Source organism: Sparus aurata, chromosome 16, assembly GCF_900880675.1.
Source record: "Sparus aurata chromosome 16, fSpaAur1.1, whole genome shotgun sequence".
Lineage (NCBI taxonomy): Eukaryota > Metazoa > Chordata > Actinopteri > Spariformes > Sparidae > Sparus > Sparus aurata.
In genome coordinates, this window is record NC_044202.1 from 21,678,561 (window position 1) to 21,702,898 (window position 24,338).

The 24,338-nt window shown below is 42.0% G+C and overlaps 2 protein-coding genes across 4 annotated transcripts; both read left to right on the forward strand.

The window, feature by feature from the left end:
* The first annotated feature begins 647 nt into the window (after window positions 1-647).
* On the forward strand, window positions 648-7,954 carry LOC115597376 (GTPase IMAP family member 9-like). Of its 2 annotated transcripts, none has more exons than XM_030443221.1 (2): window positions 648-837; window positions 6,653-7,954. In XM_030443221.1, exons 1-2 carry the CDS (start codon window positions 822-824, stop codon window positions 7,414-7,416), a joined length of 780 nt encoding a protein of 259 aa, XP_030299081.1. In that variant the 5' UTR covers window positions 648-821; the 3' UTR covers window positions 7,417-7,954. The 2 variants fall into 2 exon arrangements, with proteins under 2 accessions (XP_030299081.1, XP_030299080.1); XM_030443220.1 differs by lacking the exon at window positions 6,653-7,954 and adding an exon at window positions 3,918-5,313 and having other exon boundaries at window positions 667-837.
* Window positions 7,955-8,523: 569 nt separating this feature from the next.
* On the forward strand, window positions 8,524-22,343 carry galcb (galactosylceramidase b). 2 transcript variants are annotated; one of them, XM_030392218.1, is made up of 17 exons: window positions 8,524-8,725; window positions 8,835-8,903; window positions 8,981-9,044; window positions 9,467-9,580; window positions 9,963-10,102; window positions 11,080-11,118; window positions 11,302-11,429; window positions 14,517-14,672; window positions 17,118-17,242; window positions 18,353-18,480; window positions 18,769-18,858; window positions 18,943-19,032; window positions 19,141-19,285; window positions 19,971-20,151; window positions 20,241-20,404; window positions 21,364-21,440; window positions 21,869-22,343. In XM_030392218.1, the coding sequence occupies exons 1-17, from the start codon at window positions 8,585-8,587 to the stop codon at window positions 22,010-22,012; spliced, it is 1,995 nt and encodes a 664-aa protein (XP_030248078.1). In that variant the 5' UTR covers window positions 8,524-8,584; the 3' UTR covers window positions 22,013-22,343. The 2 variants fall into 2 exon arrangements, with proteins under 2 accessions (XP_030248078.1, XP_030248077.1); XM_030392217.1 differs by lacking the exon at window positions 11,302-11,429 and adding an exon at window positions 13,881-14,011.
* The last annotated feature ends 1,995 nt before the right edge of the window (window positions 22,344-24,338 follow it).

Below are 24,338 nucleotides of genomic sequence, written 5' to 3' on the forward strand. Positions count from 1 at the left end.
AATTTCTCCTCGCTGAACAACTCTTAAAATCACATGATTTGTTAATGGAGCCTAGTGATGTTACAAGTTTACATAATGGGTCAGCTGAAACAGACGGTGTGTTCAAAAACATCTGCTGCTAACGTTGGAAGTGTTTGAGTTAAGAGAGCCCAAACACTTTTTCTTCTTCTTCAACTGCCAGAGAGGACATCAGCTGGCAAGGTGTTAGTCCAGGACACATGCTAAAAGCATGCTCTTGGGAGTGTTCACACCTGTACTCAGAGCTGTTCATTGGTGATGGAATATCAGCACACACATTGGTACCAAGTGTGAACAGGGTCAAGTCTGTTTTTGAGGTCCTCTGGTGAAGCTAATCTCTTGCAAGTAGGAGGACACACTAGTTTGTTTTTGAACACTAGTTGTTCTCAGGCATCAGACCGGGTGCAGGCTAAACTGGTTTTGTTGTGTAGAGATACTTGATGTATTTTGCTTTTGTCTCAAAATTGGATGTTTGGTTCCATTTGGTTCCATTTTACAACAAATAATCGGATCTGTATGATATAATGATTCATATTTGTGAGGAGGATATGAGCTGATTAACATAAACTTCCAGTATTTATTTAAATTTCGACGTTGTACTTGCTCCGTGACTTCAGAGTGCACACTTTAACAGACATTAACAGACTGCACTTCCTTGTGCCCACAAATTCCAGTCAGTCAGATAGAGCAGGACCGCCCAGCTGGAGGCAACAAAGAGTAATTGCCAGGAAGAACAATTCATAGCATGACAGAACACACAACAGCAGGATCCTTTTGCTTCTGGATGGTTTTTCAGCACAAACATGGCATACTATAAAGGTAAGATTTCAGTGTAAATATCCATTTTCACTTTGTGACAATGACATTTTTTCACAACTTTGCATTTATGTTCACTGACAAAGGATAGAAGAAAGGTTAAAATATGACATGACCTTTTCTATTACTATTTAATCTATAGTCCGGTGACAAAGATTTACAAATACTGTCAATTATTACATTATAATTATGAATAAGATGACAGTGAGGCCTACTAATCCCAGTAACACTTTTGAGAATCAGGTTATTAACTGCCTGTCTGTCTGTCGGTTTGTTCCACAGACGGACTGATATACAGTCTCTGTTCTCTTTGGGCTCCTTCCTCTCTTGATTCATGTCTTTCATACAGCTTTTGAACATTTTTTTACAATTGATTGAGCCATCAACCGTAGACATGAATCAGTTCATTAGTGACTATGAGGATAGTCACTAATAAACTGTTAAGCTCACATTTAAACTAGTAATATTAACTGTATGAGCTCACTTTGGCTCATATACTCAGATTATGAGGAGATAATCAGGGACCTGCTGCTGCTGCTCCCTCTTTGTGGCTGTCTCTGAGGCAATGTGGTTCATGATGTGAAGCTTTGCTGGCCGAACAAGACTGATATAATGTTTTATAACAAAGGGTTCATTTCCACTGGGGACGATGAGGACATGTCCCTCCAACCTTTTGAAATAGCAGATTTTGTCCCCATCAGTTTTTAAAAAACATAGTGTGTTATGCAAAAAAAAAGAAATGTACTTAACAAATGAGACTACGTTGTGCTCCATCTGCACCTGCAGTAGATACAGGCTGCTGCTGATTCTGGTATGAAATAATGACTAACTTTTGGTCCAGGAATTAAAATTGTGTGATATGGAATTTTTTTTTTTCTTTTGTGTGTGTTTTTGTATCTTAGGGAACTACAATTGATATGTCATTATATAATCTTGTGTTGCAAAATGACAATTCAATCAGTGTTGTATCTCAAATGTTTCCAGAACACTATTCAAACTAAGGCTAAGCAATATGCCTCAAATGTTATTCTTCCAGGAAGGCTACTTGAATGCTTCAGTTATCGTTTGTTAGACAATGAAATGTTCTTCTGTCATTTAACCACGGTTAGTGAAGGAACTTTAATGTTCAGGAGAGGTGTGTGGAGGGAGAACAGTGTGTAGAGATGGAATATTTTCACATTCATCTCAGTAAATACAGGATTTATTTCAGCTAGACTGGTGGTAATTGTGGAAAGACAAACCAAGACTGTTTCTGGTGAGTTTGAATAAAGTGTGTTTTATGATGAGGAGTGTGAGTACAGGTCTTGGGCTACTGCTCCAGAGGAAGCAGCATGTAATCTGAAAAAATGCCATGGTTAATGTAGTCACCAGATCTGAAAAAACAGTACAGTGGTCCTGAAACACTGGACTCACACAGATTCCTTTTTAGAACCTGGTGCCTACATTACCCACAATGCAACTCAGCCGCTGAGTTCATTTTATTAGACTAAGAGCTTGTGAAACATAGAGAAACCGCTGTCCGCATACTCCCAGCTGAGGCTACAAGGGTTACACTAGCAGGCTATCACCTCGAGAGTTACTAAGTGGCAATGGGAGACTATCGCCTCGCCTATCTGGTGAACATCCATGTGCTGACAGATGGTTTGAAAGAGGAGTAAAATAATCCATCTATGTCAACCTGGAACGACATTCTATGAACAGAGGAGGTGGCCAATGACATTACGTATCACCCATCCACAATGCTGTACTAGTTCCCTTCCCAGACAGCTGAACAACCATTCACACCTGGGCTCACCTGGGCTTAGCAACCCACATGAAAGACAGTTGGCACGAGTGGTTTTAACGCCTCTCAAACTCAGAGCTCACACGTGTCCTTAGCTCTATATGGACACTCCCACGCAGAGTTTAAAATCGTGCAGCTCCTCCAGTCTCTTGGATGAGAAGTGAAACGTCTTCAACAAACTGAAACAAGTCCAGTTGACTACAATACAGCACTTAGATTTACCATGACCTGGATGACTGAGAACCTTCATTAACATCTGGTGAACATGATAACTTCAGCAGACATCTCTGCAACACTTTGACAACACATCAGCATTGGCATCATGTCAAAGTCTAAATGATCAGCCTCAACATTAAAAACCACTGACAGGTGATGTGAAAACCATTCGTCATCTCGTTACAACTCTATTCTGTTGGGAAATCTTGCGTCCTGCTGTGTGGACGCCACTTGACACACACCACTGATCCAAACACCGTTGTGGTACAACAAGTACACCCCCTCATGGCACTCACTGATGGCAGTGACCCCCTCAGCAGGACAATGCACCCTTACACACTACAAAATGTGCTCAGGAACCGCCTGAGGAACACAACAAATAGCCAAGGTGTGGGGCAAGTCTGATCCATGGAGGCCCAACCCCAAACATACAGCACCCAAAGGAAACAACTACAAACGTCCCGGTGCAGGACACCAAAGGACACCCCCAGTGGTGTTTTGCCAATGCTTTGACAGGCCAGAGCAGAGGAACCTGCACAATATCAAGTTGTTGGTTCAGTGGTGTGACTGATCGGTGTGTCTTGGACTGCACTGTAGCTGCACTGTACTTTAGATTCTACAGTTCTGTTTTATATTCTTTTTTGTTTTCTTCTTCTGCATGTCTGTTTATATTGCTATCAGTTTCTGTATGGTCTTGTCTTGACTCTTGACAAGGCAATTCAAGACTCTTGAATTGCCTTGTCATTGAAAGGTGCCACTGCATATTAGCAAACGTGCCTTGCCTACCTTTACACTGACATGATGCTCAGAGTTTAGAAAATAGTTTGTCTTATTGGACCAGAGCCTTTCCAAACCTGTTGAATAACGTAAAAAAAATGCCTCGTCATCAAGCTAAACAAAGGCTGTTTCATCAGCCTTGAAGCCTGACTGTTGGCTGGAAGTACACTTTGACATTGTCTCATGAAAGATGACTCTTATCTTTCATTTTCAAACACGTAGCTAGCTGCGATATTCCATCTGGAGTGCACACACAGTTTGACAGTGCAGCACTGTATGACTGAATGTGTATTTCTCTCCTACACAGATTCAAATGAAAGGAGAATTGTTCTAGTCGGGAAGACCGGAGTGGGGAAGAGCGCAGCAGGAAACACCATCCTGGGCAGAGAAGCATTCGAGTCTGAACTTTCTCCGTCTTCCCAGACGTCTGAGTGCCAGAAAGCCAAGGGGGAGGTGGGAGGCCGACCGGTCGCTGTCATTGACACCCCGGGCTTGTTTGACACTAATTTCACCCAAGAAGAAGTCCTGAAGAGGATCAAGACGTGCATCTCTTTCTCTGCTCCTGGTCCTCATGCCTTCCTGGTGGTTCTTCAACTGGGCAGATTTACCCAGGAAGAGAAGGACACCATCAAGATGATTCAGACCACCTTTGGTGAAGACGCAGCAAAATACACAATGGTGCTGTTCACACATGGAGATCAGCTGAGGAAGCAAACCATCGAGGGCTACATTGCTGAGAGTCCTGATCTGAAAGCCCTCATTCGGACATGTTACGGTCGATATCATGTCTTTAACAATGAAATCAAAGACCATCAACAAACCAGTCAGCTCCTGGACAAAATTGATAAGATGACAATGGCCAACGGTGGAAGCTACTACACCAACGAAATGTTCCTGAAAGCGGAGGCGTCCATAGAGAAGGAGAAGCAGCGACTCCTGAAGGAGTTGGAAGCACAGAGGCAGAAAGAGCTGGATCAAATGAGAGCCAAATATCCAGACAGGGTCTACCACAAGGAGGAGAAGCGGGTGTATATGAGATACGAACGTGAGGCCAGAGCACGTGCTGAAAGATCAAATGAGTTTGTCTCTGCTCCAGCAATAGCTATAGCTACAGCCTGTGGTGCTGCTGTTGGAGGTCTGCTTGGAGTTGCAGGAGGTCCAGTCGGTTTGGTAATTGGAGTAGCAGCTGGAGCAGCTGTTGGAGCCACTGTTGGTGCTTTGTCAGTGAGAGTCTCAGAGCGCTGCAATGTTCAGTGAGGACAGAACATTTATTTAAAGCCACTGTAAACGTTGGACTGGATAAAGTGGGCAGGGATACTGGGGAATTTGTTTCCCCTTTTGCTACATGAACTGTTGGAGGAGAGACATTGGATACCGCGAAAGCACTCTTTGTATCATATTCTAATAAGAAAACACAGTTACGGCAGCTTTAAATGATGATGTTTATATTTGATTGTCTGCTTATTTACTTATTGTGTCAATTCTTTACACAAATGATTTAAATGGAAGATCAATGTATATTAATATTTAAGATATGGGTTCAAATGTTAACCTGAACTGGGGATAATCACCTTGTATTATTCTGCAGCTTAAACAATGTTATGACCACATTATATTTGTACAATATGACTAAAATCATCAGTGTACTTACCATGAAAGATTATGATAAATGTGTAGCATCTAAATAAATCATGTTGAGCTGATGTACATTGTGTGGATTCATTTCTTGAGCTGATATACAATATATGAAAGATAAGAGAAACTATTATTTTTCTCTCTTTTGTCAAAACAGCTTAATTTGTATTAAAGGAGTAGTTGTCTGCGTTTTTTCCATGAAGACTCCACATGTGAGTCTCTTTCTCTGTACTCTCTGCCTTCCCTTACCTTTCTGTGGTGTGTAGCTCCAAGCCCTTTGGTTGCTTCTCCAGATATCTTGATATTTAGACTTCACATCATTAAGAACAGTATTACAGTCCAGAAAAAGGGACCCAATAGGTTGAAAAAACAAAAACCTGTTGACAATTTAAACATACCTTTTTTTTTTTCATTTAATCCATTCTATACTTTCACTCAACTACAATTCAGAGGGAATTATTGTGCTTTCAGTTCACTACATCCATCTGTCAGCTGTGGTCGATGGTTACTTTCAATCATCTGATTGACAATAATCATATGACATACTTACAATGAGCTCTGCCTCACCAATAACAGTACAACAGTCATATGCTGCTGACACATCAGGCATGCTTACAATAAAACAGATCATAGTATTGTAGTCACAGGACATTTTTCTTCAATGAGATATTGATACAATTAGAACATTAAGTACTTTTAGCTGATATTAATAAAGTCATGTTAACCTTTTCATGTTGTAACATTTTCAGTGCAGATCTTTTTGTGGTGTTTAAACTGTTGAGGATCTCAATACTTCCTCCACGACCGGTGCAGAACAAAGTGATGAGAGCGCTGTAAAAGAAGTTTCTCCACAACAACAGGACAGAATAACAGAAATAACCACTCACCTTCATAACCACCATACACTCATGTTTTACAAAACTTCATTTCAAGGCGGAGTGTGTTTGTATTGTGTCAGCTTGAAATTGTACGTTTTTATTTTCTGCATATCCCTTAATTGCAATTTGTGATGTGTTTCTACTTTATACATATGGAAACTATGTTATAGGAGTTTTGGAGTCTCATTCCTGACTCGTGACATGGTGATGCTTTGGGACTGTAGGTTGGTCTGTTTCCACTCAATGCAACAATGTTTCCACTCAATGCAACAACGTTGGGAAAACCAAACAGTCAGTATTTGACATTTTGGGAATGACACATAAAAAACAACTTTTCTTGAAAAGACGACCTTTAACGTCTGCTGCTTCACATTCTTGGACGGACAAATACTGTCTGATGTTAGATCAAGTTTAAACACATGTTTATTACAATTCTGCATTTAAGTTCAATACTTTGAACAGAGCTAGCTGCAAAAGGACACATGTATTGAGCTAACAATAAAGATGTTGCTACGTTTTATCTCAACAGGATCTCGGAAGCAGAAGACGAACGATGAGCTACGAATTATTTTGTTGGGGAAAACCGGAGCAGGGAAGAGCGCAGCGGGAAACACCATCTTGGGGAGAGAAGCGTTTCAGTCTGAACTGTCCTCTTCTTCCTGGACCTTCCAATGCAAGAGAGCCGAGGGAGAAGTCAGAGGTCGAAAGGTCGCCGTCATTGACACTCCAGGGCTGTTCGACACAAATTTCTCCCAGGAGGTAGTGGTGAAGAAAATCAAAACGTGTATTTCTCTGTCTGCTCCTGGTCCTCACGCCTTCTTGGTGGTTCTGAAGCTGGACAGGTTCACCAAGGAGGAGAAAGACACAGTGAGGATTATTCAGAGTACTTTTGGCGAAGAGGCAGCGAGATACTCACTGGTGTTGTTCACACATGGAGACAAGCTCAAGAAACAAACTATCGAAAGCTTTATTTCAAAGAGTGAAGAGCTCGAGGAGTTCATCCAGGTGTTCTACGGGAGATATCACGTCTTAAACAACCGCGTGAGGTACCAGGAGCAGATCGATCAGCTGCTGGAGAAAATTGACAGAATGACTGTGGAGAATGTGGGAGGGCACTACACCGCACAGATGTTCAGGAGCGCAAAAATGGCCTCAAGGAAAGAGAAACAGAGGCTTTCAAAGGAGCTGAAGGCCGTAGAGAAGCAGCGGAGGAGCGACCTGAAGGCTGAGGTGGAGAGAGAAATGAATTTAACAGGAGGGCCTGTTAAACAGGACAAGTGTCTGCTGCAGTAGAGGATGGAGGGACTGCTCAGAAACTCGAAGAAGAAGCTGCCTGTTGATTTTTATGGTCAATACATAACAAATGTAAAAATTGTTGCTTTTGGCAGACACATTAGTTTTGTGATCAAAACATTGATTATGTGATGTGTATGACGTGCTTGGTTGCATTAATCCATTTTGAATCAAGATATGTCAAGTCAGTCAAAGCTGGAAGTGGGCCGGTATCCTTTTCTGCTCTCTCCATGTCAGGTTGTTTGGGAGATTCATAATGTCCCTAAACAAACTGCTTTTCCACCTGACCTTTCACCTGCTAGCTTTTCTCTGTCGGTGCTTCTTCTGTGTGACACACCTTAACAAGAGAGAGGAATCAGTATGCAGGGATACACACCAACAGTTGGCCTCTTAACTCTGTAGGCCTGTATGAGCCCATACGTTGGTGGAAGACTTCATGGTCGATGTTAATGTTGATGTTCAGGATTGACTGCATTGTGTATGTAAGTGTTTGCGTGTTTGGCTATTTGGATAAAGATTGTCTTTGTGTTTAAATTCATTATGTATTTTGACGTGTTGAGCTGTTTGTTTATTCCCTGATGTTTCTTATGAACTGGCTCATTATATATTAATTATCATATCACGATGGTTGTGGAATATTTTATATATATATATATATATATATATATAGGCTATCTCAGAACTTATGTTAGACTTTTACTAATGAGTTACAAAAGTTATTTAGAACCACAATGACAGAAAATGAAATGGTATTTTATTAATTTAATATGTTTATTTTATGTCAACTTCACTGAGTAGGTGCAGACACACACACACACACACACACACACACAGTTTTTGATGTTTCCACCTGTGTGAACTTAGCTTTTCTATTCTACTCTAACCCAGTTTCTCCTGATCATGTGGAGCCATTTATGTGTTTTATAATTAGTAATAATATCTTGTGACATTCATAAAATTTAAACTAGTAAAAACATGATTATTGTTATTTGAGACTAAGTGTGCTGACGTCACTGGAGTGTGGTTTTTACTGTTTGAAAATATTAATAAAAATCACCCGTGAAAATAAAAAAGCTTCTGTGAGCACGTGAGGCTGTCATGTGACGAGTAGAGGGCGTGAGCGCGCGTCCTGCAGCCGCGCGCAGTGTGCAGTGAGCTCAGAGTCAGGATGGATCTCAGGTTTCTGCTGGTGAATCTCTTATTTCTCGGATCGTCTCTGCACCTTTGCTCTTGTCAGACTTACGTCCTGAGCGACAAAGACGGTCTGGGGAGAGTGTTTGACGGCATCGGAGGTTTGAGCGGTGGAGGGGTGAGTTGAGTCACTTTGAAACTACTTCCTGGTCTGATACGGACTGAGCCCCTGGTCGTCTCCTCTTGTTCTTCAGCTCAACTCACATTCTGTCTGTTCCTTCCTACAGGCGACGTCTCGTTTACTGGTGAATTACGCAGAGCCGTACCGCAGCCAGATATTAGACTTCCTGTTTAAGGTAATGATACTTGATCCAGTCAGTCAGTCCAGTGGACAGAACCGAGCTCACTGTTTTGCCTTTCCTGCCGTCTGCAGCCGAACTTTGGAGCCTCTCTGCACATACTGAAGGTGGAGATCGGAGGAGATGCTCAGACTACAGGTGTGTGTGTGTGTGTGTGTCTGTCTGTCTGTCTGTAGGGACCAGCTTGATCTTTAACATGACGCCTCATGTCGTTTCTAATTATCACATTCCACCTGAAGATGACTGTTTGAGTGCACTGATGTAATGTAGATGATAAAGTTTATAGTCAGACTCTAATATAACCTGCCTCCTGTACAAAGTGTCTGGTAAGGACTTCTATATGAACAATATGAATACCAGTCTTGTTTTTGTTTTTTACCACCTCACGTCGGACCTGTAGCTGCAGTGAGCAGCACCAGTCAGGCTCGGTTTGAGTAGATGCAGAATCATCAACATCATGATGCCGCTGAGAAGTGATTTCTGTTGGTCATGGGTAGAAACTGTGGATGAACTTTGGATTCATAGTTAATTTAATAATCTTTAGTTGTCTTTTGTCGTAGATGGAACGGAGCCGTCTCACATGCACTACGAGAACGATGAGAACTACTTCCGGGGCTACGAGTGGTGGCTGATGAAGGAGGCCAAGAAGAGAAACCCAAATATCACTCTGATAGGTGAGAGCGTGTAGTGTGACCTCTTCTGCCTTTCAAAATAAAAGTGAAAACGTTGAGAGGAAATTAAGATCACATGAGAATGTACGACTAGAAAACTGAAATCAGTTGGAGACAAAAATATGACTATTACTTCTACAAATTGATATCCTGAACCCCTGATTGATGAACCTTCTAGTATACATATGGCCTTCAGACATCTGGTGTGTGAGGTTTAAAGGCCTCGTTGATCTCTAGACTTTATTCAGTAACAGTAAACAGGGCCGATGGGAAATGTGGTCTTACTGAAAACAGCAGTGAGGTGATTGTTGACACTGATGGTACACTGTGGTGCATATTGCATCTTCTGCCTTACATGTGTGTGTTGGTGTGTGTGTTCATGTAGGTTTGCCCTGGGCGTTCCCGGGTTGGGTGGGACACGGTAAGAACTGGCCCTATGACTTCCCAGACATCACTGCGGCCTACGTGGTGAACTGGATCCTTGGTGCCAAGCAGTACCATGACCTGGATATTCAGTATGTTGGGGTGTGTACTCGTTTACTTTGGATCGTATTCCTACTGAAGCTACATGCCGTGCACAGTGCGGGTTTCTATGTATACAAGATCTGAAGAAACCGTCAACTGTGCACATACTGTATGTACGAATACATGCAACCATATCTACACATCTCTGGTTGTGTGACACAGTTTACATGCAGTTCAAAGGGCTTCTTGTTTATTACATGCTTCTTTCTAAACCTGTTGATCTGTTGATGTATAACATCAGGAGCTGACATTTGTTAATTCTATTGCTGTTATTTCTTAAGGTCAAAGTTAGATCAGTGTTCCTCCAATATCTGTGACAGCTGTCCTCACAAGGTTAACAGCTGAGACCTTGTGACAAACAGTCGTTTCCTCAGTCAGGCTGAAAACAAACTCTCTGATTTATCAGAAAGGAAGTGAAAACAAGGGTGAACAGTGATTCATCATTCATGTGAATGTGATGTGACAAGAACGCCCTGAGGGATTTTCTTCCAATTACGCACAAATGTCCGCTGATTAGATTTTGGTGGTCAAGGGTCAAAGGTCGAGGCCATTTTTTTGCCATTACTGGACAGTTCATACGATGACTGAAACAAAAATCTACGCAAATGTCTCATAAGATAAAATGATTTGTATATTTTATATCCAAATGGTCAAAGGTCAACTTCATTTGCCATCACAATCTACTGCTGATGGAGGCATGCAGTCCTCATGACTGTTGTGGTGTTCCCAGGTTTCATCACTTCACTAAATGTCATAACCATTAGGAATAATGGCCTGAAAACATAATTAGGATATATTTTATTGAAACTAACCTGGTGACAACACTTGAGGAGAGTGTGAGGCCTGTCAGAGCAGCAGCACCGAGGTTCAGTTCGATTTTCCTCTGCTGCTTGATGAAGCTGAACATGTACCGCTGGTGTCACAAGTGAACCTGCACACGTTCTCCCTCTTAACTAAACTCTCTTCCATCTGTTTAGATTTGGAATGAGCGAAACTTTGACATCAAGTACATCAAGGTAATCCAAACCTCTTCTCTCTCACTGTGCATTGTGAATGATTATCCTGAAATGTGACTTAAAGCAGAAAAACAGCCACCAACATTGAGTTGTGTCCACGCGAGAGATGCACTTTGCCTCTCGGTGTTTGAAATGATGTGAACTTCTAGCTGGGTTCCTCTGAGAGCATGTTTTGTTGCCAAGGTGCTCCGGGACACGCTGGATAAAGTTGGTCTAACTGGCGTTGGCGTCATCGCGGCAGACGGCGATTGGAGCATCGCTAATTCTATGATCGTTGACCCGTACCTTAATGATTCTGTTGAGGTGATTGGGTAAGTACAGCTGGTCACACAAACGAAAGATCTTAACTCATCATCACTCATTTGACCCAACGGCAGTGCAATTTAAAGTCTAAAGGCGTGTGCTGTGGGTTCACTGAAGGGCGATTTGATCCGTGACAACTGATTGACTAAACATGTGATGCACCTGTGGTGAGGAGTCCACTGCATTTAGGTGTGTCTTCACCTAAAACACCCATTCAGTCTGCCTTGGCCTCTTCTCTGTAGATCTAGCTGCCTTCTGGGATCAAAGCTGAATGTTTGCGGCTGTTTTTCTGTGGTGCCTGTGTGCATGCTCTTACAGAATATAGTGTTTTCTATAAAGCACAACACTTATATCACTAACAGTAGGTCACTCATTGGACTTATTAACAGTTCAGTGTATTGCTGCCACCATGTAAAACAAGGTTGAGGTTTCTTCTTCAGTGGTTTTAAAGCTACACAAATACATTTTTTTTTATTATTTGTTTTAATAACAATTCATATTCCTATGTGTAATGTGTTGCTTATAGAGACAAACCCACAGAGAACAATCACTGTGTGCTGAGCAGAACATCAGTAATGTGATGGGTCTTTTTTTCATCTGAATTATTCAGTATTGATTGTTAAAATCCCAATGTCTAACTATGCGTCTGTGCTTTTGTTGGTGAAATGCTTCAGTGTTACTTGTCGGCTGTGGTTACATGTTGTAGGACTGTGGAAATCAAGTTGTGTCATTGTGCTGGGATACATATGTCGGACAGTACTACATTGATCCTGAGGGGAATTTGGCCTCAAATTTAAAAATGTTATGTGAATATTTTTCAGTATGTGAGCACATTTTAAGTGCTGCATTGTGATCAACTGGTGTTTCAGTTTGTTGAAGACGTTCCATTTCTCACCCAAGAGACTTCTTCAGTTTAACTAACTGGAGGGGAGCTGCGGGGTTTTAACCTCTGTGTGGGAGTGTCCTTACAGAGTCGTTCAGCACACCTGTGAGCTCTGAGTTGTAACGTTGTTAGGGCCACTTGTGGGTTGTTGGACCAACAGGCCTTTATGTGTGTTGCTAGGGCTTGGTGAGCCCAGGTGTGAATAGTTGTTAAGCTGTGATGCAAAGTGAAAACAGTGATAGGTATCTTTAAAATGCGCCTAATTAAAAAAGTCCCATGGCACGTCTGTGTCACTGTTTCTGCTGTTTCTGTCAAGCACACCTTCTTCCTTTGCAAGCACACTGTATATAACATTCAGGGTTTGTACGGGTGCTTGAAATCCTTGAAAGTGCTTGAATTTCAATGTTGTGTTTTCAAGGTCTGAAAAGTGCTTGGATTTTAGTTTAAGTGCTTGAAAGTGCTTGACATTATAACTGTGTCTTTCACAAAATTGGGATCAGACTTGATAATTAATGTCTGAAGTTTTTGCTATTATGAAATATATTTTTAGATATTTACAGCATAATACAATGTACATGATTGTGATAAAAAGTGAAGAAAAAAATCATAAGTATATATACTCCTTTAGATACGTATTTTACCTCAGCAATTAAGGTGCTGGAAAATCTTAAAAGTGACCCTTAGAAGTGCTTGAAAAGTGCTTGAAAAGTGCTTGAATTTGACCTTGAAAAATGTGTACGAACCCTGAACATTATACAGTAAACTAACTGTGTAATGGAGCTTCTGATGGTTTAGTTGAAATTCTTTCTGGGAAAAACTTTGTTGCTGCAGGGAGATTTCTTTCCCTCCACACTCTAAGCTGGGTTTCAACATGACATCAGTTGGATAGAGAGTATCTGTAACTAAAAGTGAGTATTTGCGACAGTAAATAAAAAGCTGTCACACACTTAAGCGCTTAATTGTGTTTAACTCCTTTATGTGTCGTTGGTAAAACAAGTGAAGGGATCCAGCTGCAGCCTCTGGTTGGGCTGTGCGTCTGTTGAGACGAGGGTTTGGTGGGTTTCCAGTTAGCTGAGTTGGTGCGCTGTGTGGAGTTTAAACCAGTGTGATTTTCTGCTAACACAATGGCCATTTGTCAGGTGGTCTTCTTCATGAACGACAAGCGAGAACGGCCAGATGAACGATGGTGGTAAGTGCTGAACTCGCTCAGCACGCTGTTCATGTCCTGTTAATGATTGTATCTCTCTGTTAAAGGATCCCCATTAGACTGATGGATATGATAGCGTCTTTCTGCATTTCCTATGACTAACCGACTTTAAAATAAAAGTCGGCTCTTGTTTTGACAGTAAAACACTTAACATGTGTTGGCAGGTGACCGAAACATCATCTAGTTCTTTCTTCTTTATAGTCCGTTTAATACCAGAAACCTTTTTTTAGGTGTATGAGTTTTACATGGTCGCAGCAATACTGTATAGCAGCACAAATTGACACTTATCAGGGCTGTGAATCGTCTTCTTCCTCTGCTCTCTGTGTTCGTGTGTGTGATTGTGATTGTGATTGTGACTGTCTGCACCAGCTGCTGCGCTACACTCTGGATAAGAGTGGTCTGGAGCGGGTCAGGATCATAGCCAGTGACAACCTGTGGGAGCCCATTACCCTGTCTGTGCTGCTCGACCCTGAGCTCAGCAGCGCTGTAGACGTGATAGGGTAGGATCCCTCTCAGTGCACCCGGCACTCTGTCTCCAGTGGTTGATGTCGTTGTTATTTGCATGTGATATGTCCAGTACTAAAACAGTAACATGACTTTATGCCAGTGTTTCTTTTGTGCGTGTGTGCATGAGCATCTGCGTGTGTTCTTACATGAGTTTGTGGTTATTAAGCTACTAGAGGAGCAAAAACAATATTTCATGATGCTGACTCAGTGTTTTAGTGGAACTGCTTCATTCTGTTTTCTGTCTGTGGAAGGATGGATGGACAGACTTGATCCCAATATGTGAAAGTTTGATTCAGAAATTATATTCAGACTAAAGGATAAGACAGTTATTAAGACATTCACATTGCATGTGTCTAAAAATGTTTAATATGGAACTATTTAAAGGTCCGGAGTGTACGATTTATTGCCATTTAGGAGTGTGGTTACAGACTGCTAAATATCTACATCTATATCTGTATGACACATGTTGACCTTGTTTGTGGTGTGTGTGATGTTCAGGGCTCACTACCCGGGCACCGTTACAGTAAAGGACGCCGTGAAGACGCAGAAGAAGCTGTGGTCATCAGAGGACTACAGCACTTTCAACGATGAGGTGGGAGGAGGCTGCTGGGCCCGCATCCTCAACCAGAACTATGTCAATGGACTCATGACTGCGTGAGTAAAGATGCATCAAATAACTTCAAAATAATTTGCATTTATGACTAAGTGTGCTGATGTTGAGTAGTAGTAGTAGTAGTAGTGCAGGAAAAAACGCTCGTTGTGTGCTCATGCTGCTGGTGTTTGTAGTATAGTGTGAATATGCAGCAGATGCAGTCACAGTCACTGACGGCAGCAAACAAGTTCAGGACATAAACTGCCTCGTTCTGGTCTCCTGGGGATTAAAACCCTGGACCTCTGACTCTGGACACAGAGTCTGCACTGGGGGTGTCACAATACCAAAAATTCAGTAGTCGGTGCTAATACCAGTAAACAGGGTTCGTACGGGTGCTTGAAATCCTTGCTTGAATTTCAATGTTGTGTTTTCAAGGTCTGAAAAGTGCTTGGATTTTAGTTTAAGTGCTTGAAAGTGCTTGACATTATAACTGTGTCTTTCAAAAAATTGGGATCAGACTGGATAATTAATTTCTGAAGTTTTTGCTATTATAAAATATAATTTTAGATGTTTACAGCATGATACAATGTACATAACTGTGATAAAAAGTGAAGAAAAAAAATCACAAGTATATATATTCCCTTAGATACGTATTGCACCCCAGCAATAAGGTGCTGGAAAATCTTAAAAATGACCCTCAAAAGTGCTTGAAAAGTGCTTGAATTTGACCTTGAAAAAAGTGTACGAACCCTGAGTAAAATTACACGATTCTCGATGCCAATTTCGATACCACGGTACAAAAAAGGATTTTCTAAGATTCCATGTACTTGGAACTTGAATTTCTTTATTAAAATATTTGAAAAATATCAAAGAAACAGCACAGGTATAAAGCACAAGCACCTGCATGCCCTGCACATCGACTCCAGCCCGCACGCACACACACACCTAATAGTAGATGCAGTCATTTGTAGTCACAGACAAGTGGTGGCAGGCAGTTCATTTTAAAACATTAACATAAAAATCAGGGCTGTCTAACGATTTTTAAAAAAGACAAGAATGGGAAAGCAGCACAGCATCTGTTTTCAATTGCAAATTTAACTCCAAATGTACTATCCAACTATCAATTAGGAAACAACGTTCAGTGTGGTCACTGCGAAATTGCAGTAAAAAATTGTGTAAAAAATGTTTTTTGGGGGGGTAATCATGTTTTGACAAACCAATTGCATATTCATTTGTAACTATATTAAACCAAGATATTCTGTGAATTTCGCTAGTTTTGACACGATACTTGCAAGATCCATGCTCTCTTTCTCTCTCCTAACTGAGGCTGCATTACTACGAGGTGGCTAGTGCTTTAACGTTAGTGCTAGGCTAATGTTAAAACTACAGCATAAGCTACGTACGTAACATAAGCCATAACAAATGTGCCCACCAGCCCAAACATTGTGTAAAGTGTATTTCAGTATGACAGATTAAAAAACAAAACAAAACAGAAACATTCATCCTTTGGATGTTGTGAATGTGAATCAGGACTCACCATGAATTCTTTAAACAAATCCAGATGAGGGTCTTTCAGGTGCTTTGCTAAATTGGAAATATTACTTCCCTGGGTCTGAAGACCACAGTAGCATCGTTTGCATAAAGGCTTCTGTGGCTTAATGATAACGCCACTGTCATCTGCCTCATACGCAAAGTACATCCATACACGACTCTTTGTACCTTTTTTATTAACAAGTGGAGGTGGGGCTCTTGCTGCAGCCGCAGTTGCCATCTTCCACAGGTGATTTTTGGTATGCCTGCCATGTGTAGTTCCACTTGTTCGTGACCTACTACTTCTGAATGTAAACTCGACTGGAACACTCTGAGGCGTATACTGCCCCCATCAGTTTCGGAGGAGGAGCGGCACGATTCTAACACTGGAATCGGTGCGAGCAGTATTCGAAAAATATGACCATCGTCTGTGTTTTGACAGGTATCGCAAGTATCGGTTCTTGTGACATCCCCAGTCTGCACACCTTCTCGCAGGTTGAAGCAATGACAACACAAGTGTCCAAAACTAGGGTGCCTTTGTCTGTTTAAACCTAAAAAAGAAAGACTTGTCCCAGACACAGTCTGCTAACCTGCTGCCACCTGGCAAACGATACAGAAGAATCTGACTCGGGGCCACAACTTACTTTTTGTTGTACAACTCTGTGTTGTAGAATGACACTAAAGGAACATTAAACCTTTAACAACAGACAGAACAGACACGAACCACTGACTCACTTTGTATAACACACAGACCAAAGTTTACATATTCACCATTCCGTCAGCCATATGTAAGTTTTTAGTCTTGTTAACTTAGATGGGGAAAAGTTCAAACTTGAAAAAAAACTAGATTTTAAATAAAGTCTGCATACACAAAAGAGACTATATTTCTATGGTGAGGTGTAAAAGTGTGGTGAGGGTGGTAGTGACTGTGGGAAGCCTGGGATGAGCCTCTGTCTTGTGTTTTATTCTCCTTCCAGCACCATCTCCTGGAACCTTGTGGCCAGCTACTATGAAGAGCTGCCATTCGGCAGAAACGGGCTGATGACGGCTGAGGAGCCCTGGAGCGGCCACTACATGGTGGACTCCCCCATCTGGATCACAGGTCTGCGTCCTGCACTTACAGCATGTCAGGAGGAAATGTGTGAAAGTGAACAGCTCTGCAGCGACTCAACCGGAACACGAGGCGCTCTCATTTTCAACTGCTACATTAAACCGGATCACAGTCTGAACAGAAGCTTGGAGCGGCTCAGTTTTCCTCCCCCCCGTGGTGTTATTGTTGGTGCCGCTGCCACAGATCCGTCTAATGCAGAGGGCATATTCTATTATTTTGTATTTATCGAGTGTATCCTTGTTTTATTCAGCAGCTGGGCTACTGCACTGAGCAGAACATACCTGTGAGAATCTCAATGTCACCTGGAAACCCTGATCCCACTGAGTGAAACAGCTGGTTGTGTTAATAAGTACGCACGTTGTTTTACTCACTGGTCTTGTAGAAATGATGTTGGTTTTGAACCATCTCAAGTGGCGGTGGAGGAAACACGTATCGGTGGGGGAACAGACTCTGACACAACACCGGAGCTCCACCTTGTGGATATCCGCTCGTTCTCTCTTGTTTTACCTCGACGTCTTTCACTCTCCTTCTTCACCTTCCTTGCCTCCTCCATCAGCAGCTTCTTTTTCTTTCACAGTAGAGAGTTTCCACAGTTAGTGACCGGGGGAAACAATGCCTCTTCCTGTTTTTGGTTGCAAACTGGCAGACGCGCTTCCTGCGTGTCCTAATGTGACCTCAAATTGTGCAGGAAAGCCTGGTGTCTGACTGAATATCAGAGGGAAAGTGAGCTTTAAAGGGAAACAATCTATAAGCAGAGGGTGGAGATTGTTTCAGCAGTCACAGTGGGACATCAGTATGAAACTGCAGAATGAGAAGTGTTGTCTTTTGTACGGTTACTTGGCCAGATCTGTGGTGACCCCTGCTTCTGACATAATTTAGCTTGGCGGTTGCATAACTGACGTCAGCATTCACCGGGGTGTTGCAGTCCATGACCGGGTGACCCTTGTTTGCATCGTCGTGCATTTAACAGTGATTTTTGTGGCTCTCAATGAAAGTATTCCTTGATTGTGAAATCAACATCTGTTGAAGTTCTGTTCTGTTCAGCTGTTTGCTCTCAGCAGATAAATGTTACAGTTCTGTACTGTGTTGTTCTCCTTAAAGCCCACACCACACAGTTCACCCAGCCTGGATGGAGCTACCTGCAGACTGTTGGACATCTGGAACAAGGTGGAAGTTACGTCGCCCTGACCGACGGGAGAGGAAACCTCACTGTTGTCATAGAAACCATGGCAAGTCGGGCTTTCTCATTCTGATCTTTACCTGTTGCGGTTTTCATCTTCTGGGTCTGTAATTTGAACTCAGCAGTCTGGTTGAGATGTTAATGGATCACGTCTGACTGTTGACCCCATTGTCTGCTTATAAAAAGGACATAAACCAATTAAACGGAAGTTACCTGGCTGGAGTGAAGGCTATGATGGTGTAGCTGTACAGAAGATGAAAACAACAGAATGACATTTTAACAGTCAAACACTAAAAGTGCTTTTGATTGACGTTTTTTTCCCCCATTTCCTTCACAGACTCACGATCATTCAGTGTGTATACGACCTCCGCTCCTTCCCTTCAATGTGACATCCCAGAATGCAACTTTCCAGCTGAAGGGCTCCTTCGTACGTTCCTTTGAGCTCTTCATTATGCTGCTGAAAGTTACAGAGTGATATTTTTCTCATTCAAAGTTAATTTATTTTTCTCAGGCCTCCATCAAGGAACTCCAAGTGTGGCGGTCGCAGTTCAACTTCAAAACCCAGGAACCCTCCTTCTTTGAGAAACTGACCCCGCTGAAGGTAAAACAGGCAGCTCAGCAACGCAGCACAACCGTTTCTACAGGACACGTCGGCACCATGCAACAGTTTTAACAGTTGTCATTTTCGACATGTTTCTGCTGATTGCAGCTTGTAAATGGATCGTTCACCTTACACCTAGCTGAAGACGAGGTTTACACGCTGACCACAGTAACAACGGGACAGAAGGGAAGTTACCCTGACCCGCCTCCCTCTGCACCCTTCCCTAAAGTCTACAAGGACGACTTTAATGTCCGTAAGTACAACATGCACAGAACCCAGTTTGGTTCTGTTTGGTCACAGGATCCTTAAAATCTCACACAGTTCTGATGGGTCCCTTTTGTAGGATCAAGCTCCAACCAAGTGTGTGATAGTATGTGATGTTTTCATGGCAGGATGAACAGAAACCAGCTCATTAATGATAAAAATTGTATTAACAAAGGTAGAATACTATTTATAATGCTAAGTAATATTGATTTATTTTTTGTAGCTGAAAATACAGATATCAATAGATCGGCCAGTTTACATAACACAAACGTTATTATCACACACTGTTATTATATATTTACTATTTCACGGTTTAACAATAAACATTTGTTAGCCAAAATTACATCAGTGCACCAAAACGTAAACTTCACTAGAAATGTGATAATTATATATTGCACCAAACATATTTACTGCGTTCTGATCTAAACAAAAGTTTTCATATCAGTGACCATCAGACAACATAAAGCTGATCGTGATAAACCTGTGACGGGTCAATAGAATCAGCCAGCCACTATATTTCTAGACTCTGATGCCGAGTTCAGTTAGATTCAGGTAAAAAATGCATTTGTGAAAAGTTATTAAATATTAACATAAGGGACATAATGATCCATAGGATTATATGTCATGTCAAGAACAACAGTTTTGGTCCTAAAACACCTCCCCACCTCCTGTAGGAAACCCTCCCTTCTCAGAGGCTCCAGACTTTGCTGACCAGACCGGGGTGTTTGAATACTACATCAACATGACCGACCCCGGACCTCACGTCTTTACCTTACGACAGGTTCTGACCCAGCGGCCCGTCACATGGGCCACTGACGCCGACCAGGCCGTCAGTGTCATAGGAGACCATCAGTGGTGAGTGGATGTAAGCAGCACTACTCTCCCAGTGAGAAGACAGCCTGACCTCAATCATGCCAGATCTAACTTAACACTGTTTGTTCCAGGCGGAATCTCACAGTCACTTGTGACGTCTTCATGGAGAGCGTTAACACCGGTGGTGTGTTCATAGCAGCCAGGGTGGATAAAGGAGGCGAGTCGGTCCGCAGCGCTAACGGAGTGTTTTTCTGGGTGTTTGCGGATGGCACATACAAAGTTACCAATGATCTGGGTCAGTACAGTCACCCTCTGGTCAATTACTCATTTTATTATGGAGAAATATCTCAAAGGAAAAGTGTCCCCCTTTTTTTTTTTTGTTGCACATTTTAAAGAATGAGGCAGGTAACATGGTCATTTACCTTTTTGTCAACCAATCGAGGCTTTCAGCTCCAGGCCCAGTGGTTCCTGGAGACAGAGAGCCTTCCACTGAACAAAGATTCATGATTTCTTGCAAAATCCTAAAGCTTTTATGAATTTTTGAAGTTCGGCCCTCTGAGCTAAATCTCAGCATTTCAGTGATTTCTTGTGTTTATTCTAATTCTCTTATCTTCTTATTTTTCACTGGATTGGGATGAAATTTGTTCTGAACATCCAAGAAACCCAAAGGAAACATGGCAACATGTATTCATTAAACAGTTGTTGCTGAATGTTTGAAGTAATCAAAGTAATAACAGGAAGTCATTTTGTACCAGAACTTGAATAAATTAACATCTCCACTAGTTTTCACTTTCTGGCAACCGATGGTTGGTTCTGTGTAGTATTAATTTTCTGTGCAGAACCAACTAACTTCATTGCACATATAGAATATTTTTATTGTTGATAGGAAAGCGGAGCACTCGTGGTAAACCTGGTCCTACATGATGAGAACATTCTCAGTCCTGACGTCACTGAGCTGATAATCGTTAAAATAACACTCAAGTTATCGTTAACTAGCATCCAGAAATGACGCCATGTTGATTACTGTGTCGTGTCATTGTTGAAGTTAGAACAGATTATGTATCCAGCATGTTCTGTTGTTTTTGGTCTTGTTAAAAACTGTTTAAATGTGTTGACGATAAGAAAAGTCCAGTATGAACAGCTTATTTGAAAGAAACCATTGTACCAACCAGCCGAGGTGGAGGTGGAACCGTTGTGACAGCTGAACCTCTTGTCTTATCGATGTGTGTGTTTCTTCTTGTCTTTGGCCGACAGCTGGAGAGACGGTCCTGGCGGAGGGACAGTCTGGTACCAGAGCGTATGTGTGGCACACCTTATCGCTCACTGTGGAAGTAAGTAAAGGTTTATTCTTTACATCCTGGACTGAACCAACGTATGCAAACATTCTACATGCCGGTTCACAGGCCTTCTGTTGTGGGTCGCTGCAGACAGTGTGGAGAAGCTTTAATGGTGTTATTGTTGCGGTCTGATGAGACAAATCACACTCTTCATCTCTGTAGTCTTTCTGCTGTGTTCTGCCTGTCGCTGCTAAACACATATCTGCTTCTGATCCAAATAAAGTGGCAGTATGTGAAAAACCTCATTAAAATAAAGCAGGATCACTTTCTGGCATTGTCTCGAGAACAGACCTGCACCGCTTCATCTGTCAATCGATTAGATGATTGAACATTTCAGTAGTCATCCAGGAGTCATCCTGTATCTGATGAAGTGGATCAATGTGTTTCATGAGAGCTTCTCCTGCTCCTCGTCTCTCCTGCAGGGTCAGTATGCGTCCGGGCTGCTGAACGGATACCCGCTGTGGAAGAACGCTGTGGTGCTGACAGCAAAGAACGGCTGGGCCGCCATCGGTACACATTCGTTTGAACTGGCCCAGTTTGATAACTTTGCTGTGGTGGCAGAATGATTTTTTTTTAACTGTGAGTTGATAATTTACACTATGCTGTGAATAATGTGATTAATTTATTGACTCGATCGATGCATTGCTTTCACACTTCACTGTGAAAAGAATTTGATTGAATGAAATGTGAAGATTTAAAGTGTCTAACTCGATACTGAAGGGAAGAAGATGCACATAATGAAATAAATGCACAGCAGCCGTGATAATTCTGTCGGATGTATTTTGTAAATGATTTTGAAATATGTGGGGTTTTTTTTTTTTTCTCTTTTATGTTTTTGAAAGAACAGCTTGGCTTTAATCTACAGTGATGTGTTTCAAATAAATCAAATAAAGATGACTTATGGAGTCCGTTTCTGGTAATTACAGACTCTTAACATCTGTTATCTTTATTCATGACTGCACTGACTCACTGATTTCACTTTCAGATGTTTTGATGTTATACCTCAGCACTCTCTGTGTTTGGTTTGCTGTTCTTCGGCTTTAACTGTACGTTTGCCATCAGTAGAGCTGTTGCTTGCACAGATTCCAGCTTTAACCTTCTCCTCACTGATGGCACTGCACCGGTCCAGATGAACAGCCTCTGCATTCAGAGAGCACTGGGGTGAATGTGGTGTGGAAGCACAGCGGATCGTCCGGAAATCAGACGGTTGCTGGTTCAACTCCTCAGCTCCCCTGGCTGCATGTTGAAGTGTTCTTGAGCAAGCAAGCTACTGAGCTACTGTGCAAGCAACAGCTCTACTGATAGCAAACTGCTGATGATGATGATGATAATGGAAATGTTCAGCAGAAATCCAAGTCTGTTTAATGTGCAGGGTTCGTACGGGTGCTTGAAATCCTTGAAAGTGCTTTAAGTTCAATGTTGTGTTTTCAAGGTCTGAAAAGTGCTTGGATTTTAGTTTAAGTGCTTGAAAGTGCTTGACATTATAACTCTGTGTCTTTTACAAAATTGGGATCAGACTGGATAATTAATTTCTGAAGTTTTTACTATTATAGAATATAATTTTAGATGTTTACAGCATAATACAATGTACATAATTGTGATAAAAAGTGAAGAAAAAAATCACAAGTATATGTATTCCTTTAGATACGTATTTTACCCCAGCAGTAAGGTGCTGGAAAATCTTAAAAATGACCCTTAAAAGTGCTTGAATTTGACCTTGAAAAATGTGTACGAACCCTGAATGTGTTGGTGCCTTGAGTAGCCTGCACACTAGAACAGTGCAGTATGAATGCAAGTCCAATAATTGTATGTTAAAAATCCAGCAGGTGACGTGTAAAGTGACAGTAGTGTTTTCCCCTGGAGTCATATCTGCTCTCTTTAAGCTAACTGTTTCTGTTTGATGGCTTAGCTTCAGTTTGCTCACAGTCACCGTGAGCTCAGACTGCCAGCAGCTTCCCAAGTCGTCCAAACACGTGTGACACCTGGTGAATTAGAACTTAAATCACCCGATCAGTAGACGAGAGCCAGCCACACTAGTCAAGCACAGTACTGTACATGGCAGGTAAAAGTCCTTGTAGATCGTCGTCTTTGGTGGCAGTCTTTCCAATTGACCAGCACGTAGACCTTCTAAACTACAAGCTTAAAGCAACATGAAGTCACTTGTTGTAATGTTGATGTTACAGTGTGTTGGAACAGGGAGTCTGTCTGTACTAGAGGCTGACATTTGTTCGGGAATCCCACGGGTCGGGGTCACGGGATTCCCGCGGGATGGGAGTCAACTTTACTATTAATCACGTGATTGGGACGGTACAGGATCAAAAGTTAACGGGGGCAGACGGGAGCGGGAGCGGGAACTAGGGTTGGGCGGAACGAATTCAAATATTGATAATATTGATACCAGCGTTGGTATTGATATTTAGTTTCTACCAGCGTAATGAGATCAATACTTAAGTTTCACTTTCTCTCCCTTATGCACTGCGGCGGTTTCATTAAAGTGGCGACCTGCTGTCTGTGTCCGCTGCTGTCAAGTGCCGCTCGTCACAGAGCGGAGCAGCACTGAAGCAGCTCAGCCAGCAGCATGCAACAACACAGAGACGGAGCCGAAGACGAGCCGTGTGGTTATATGTTCAGGCCGAAAATGACACAATGGCAACCTGCATCATTTGTAGGAAGGGAGTAAAATACAGTGGTAACACTACAGATTTGTTTGAGCACGTGAGCAATCATACGGAATAAAACGAGGAACTCGGAGATATTAGAGAAATCCCCCACCAGACCCTGACAGACCCTGAGGCCTTTCAGTCCAGCAATGTCCAGGTGGATAATAGTGGTGAAAATAATATTTTAGTCATCTTCAGCATTAGTTAATATTAATTTTCAAAGTGCAACTGG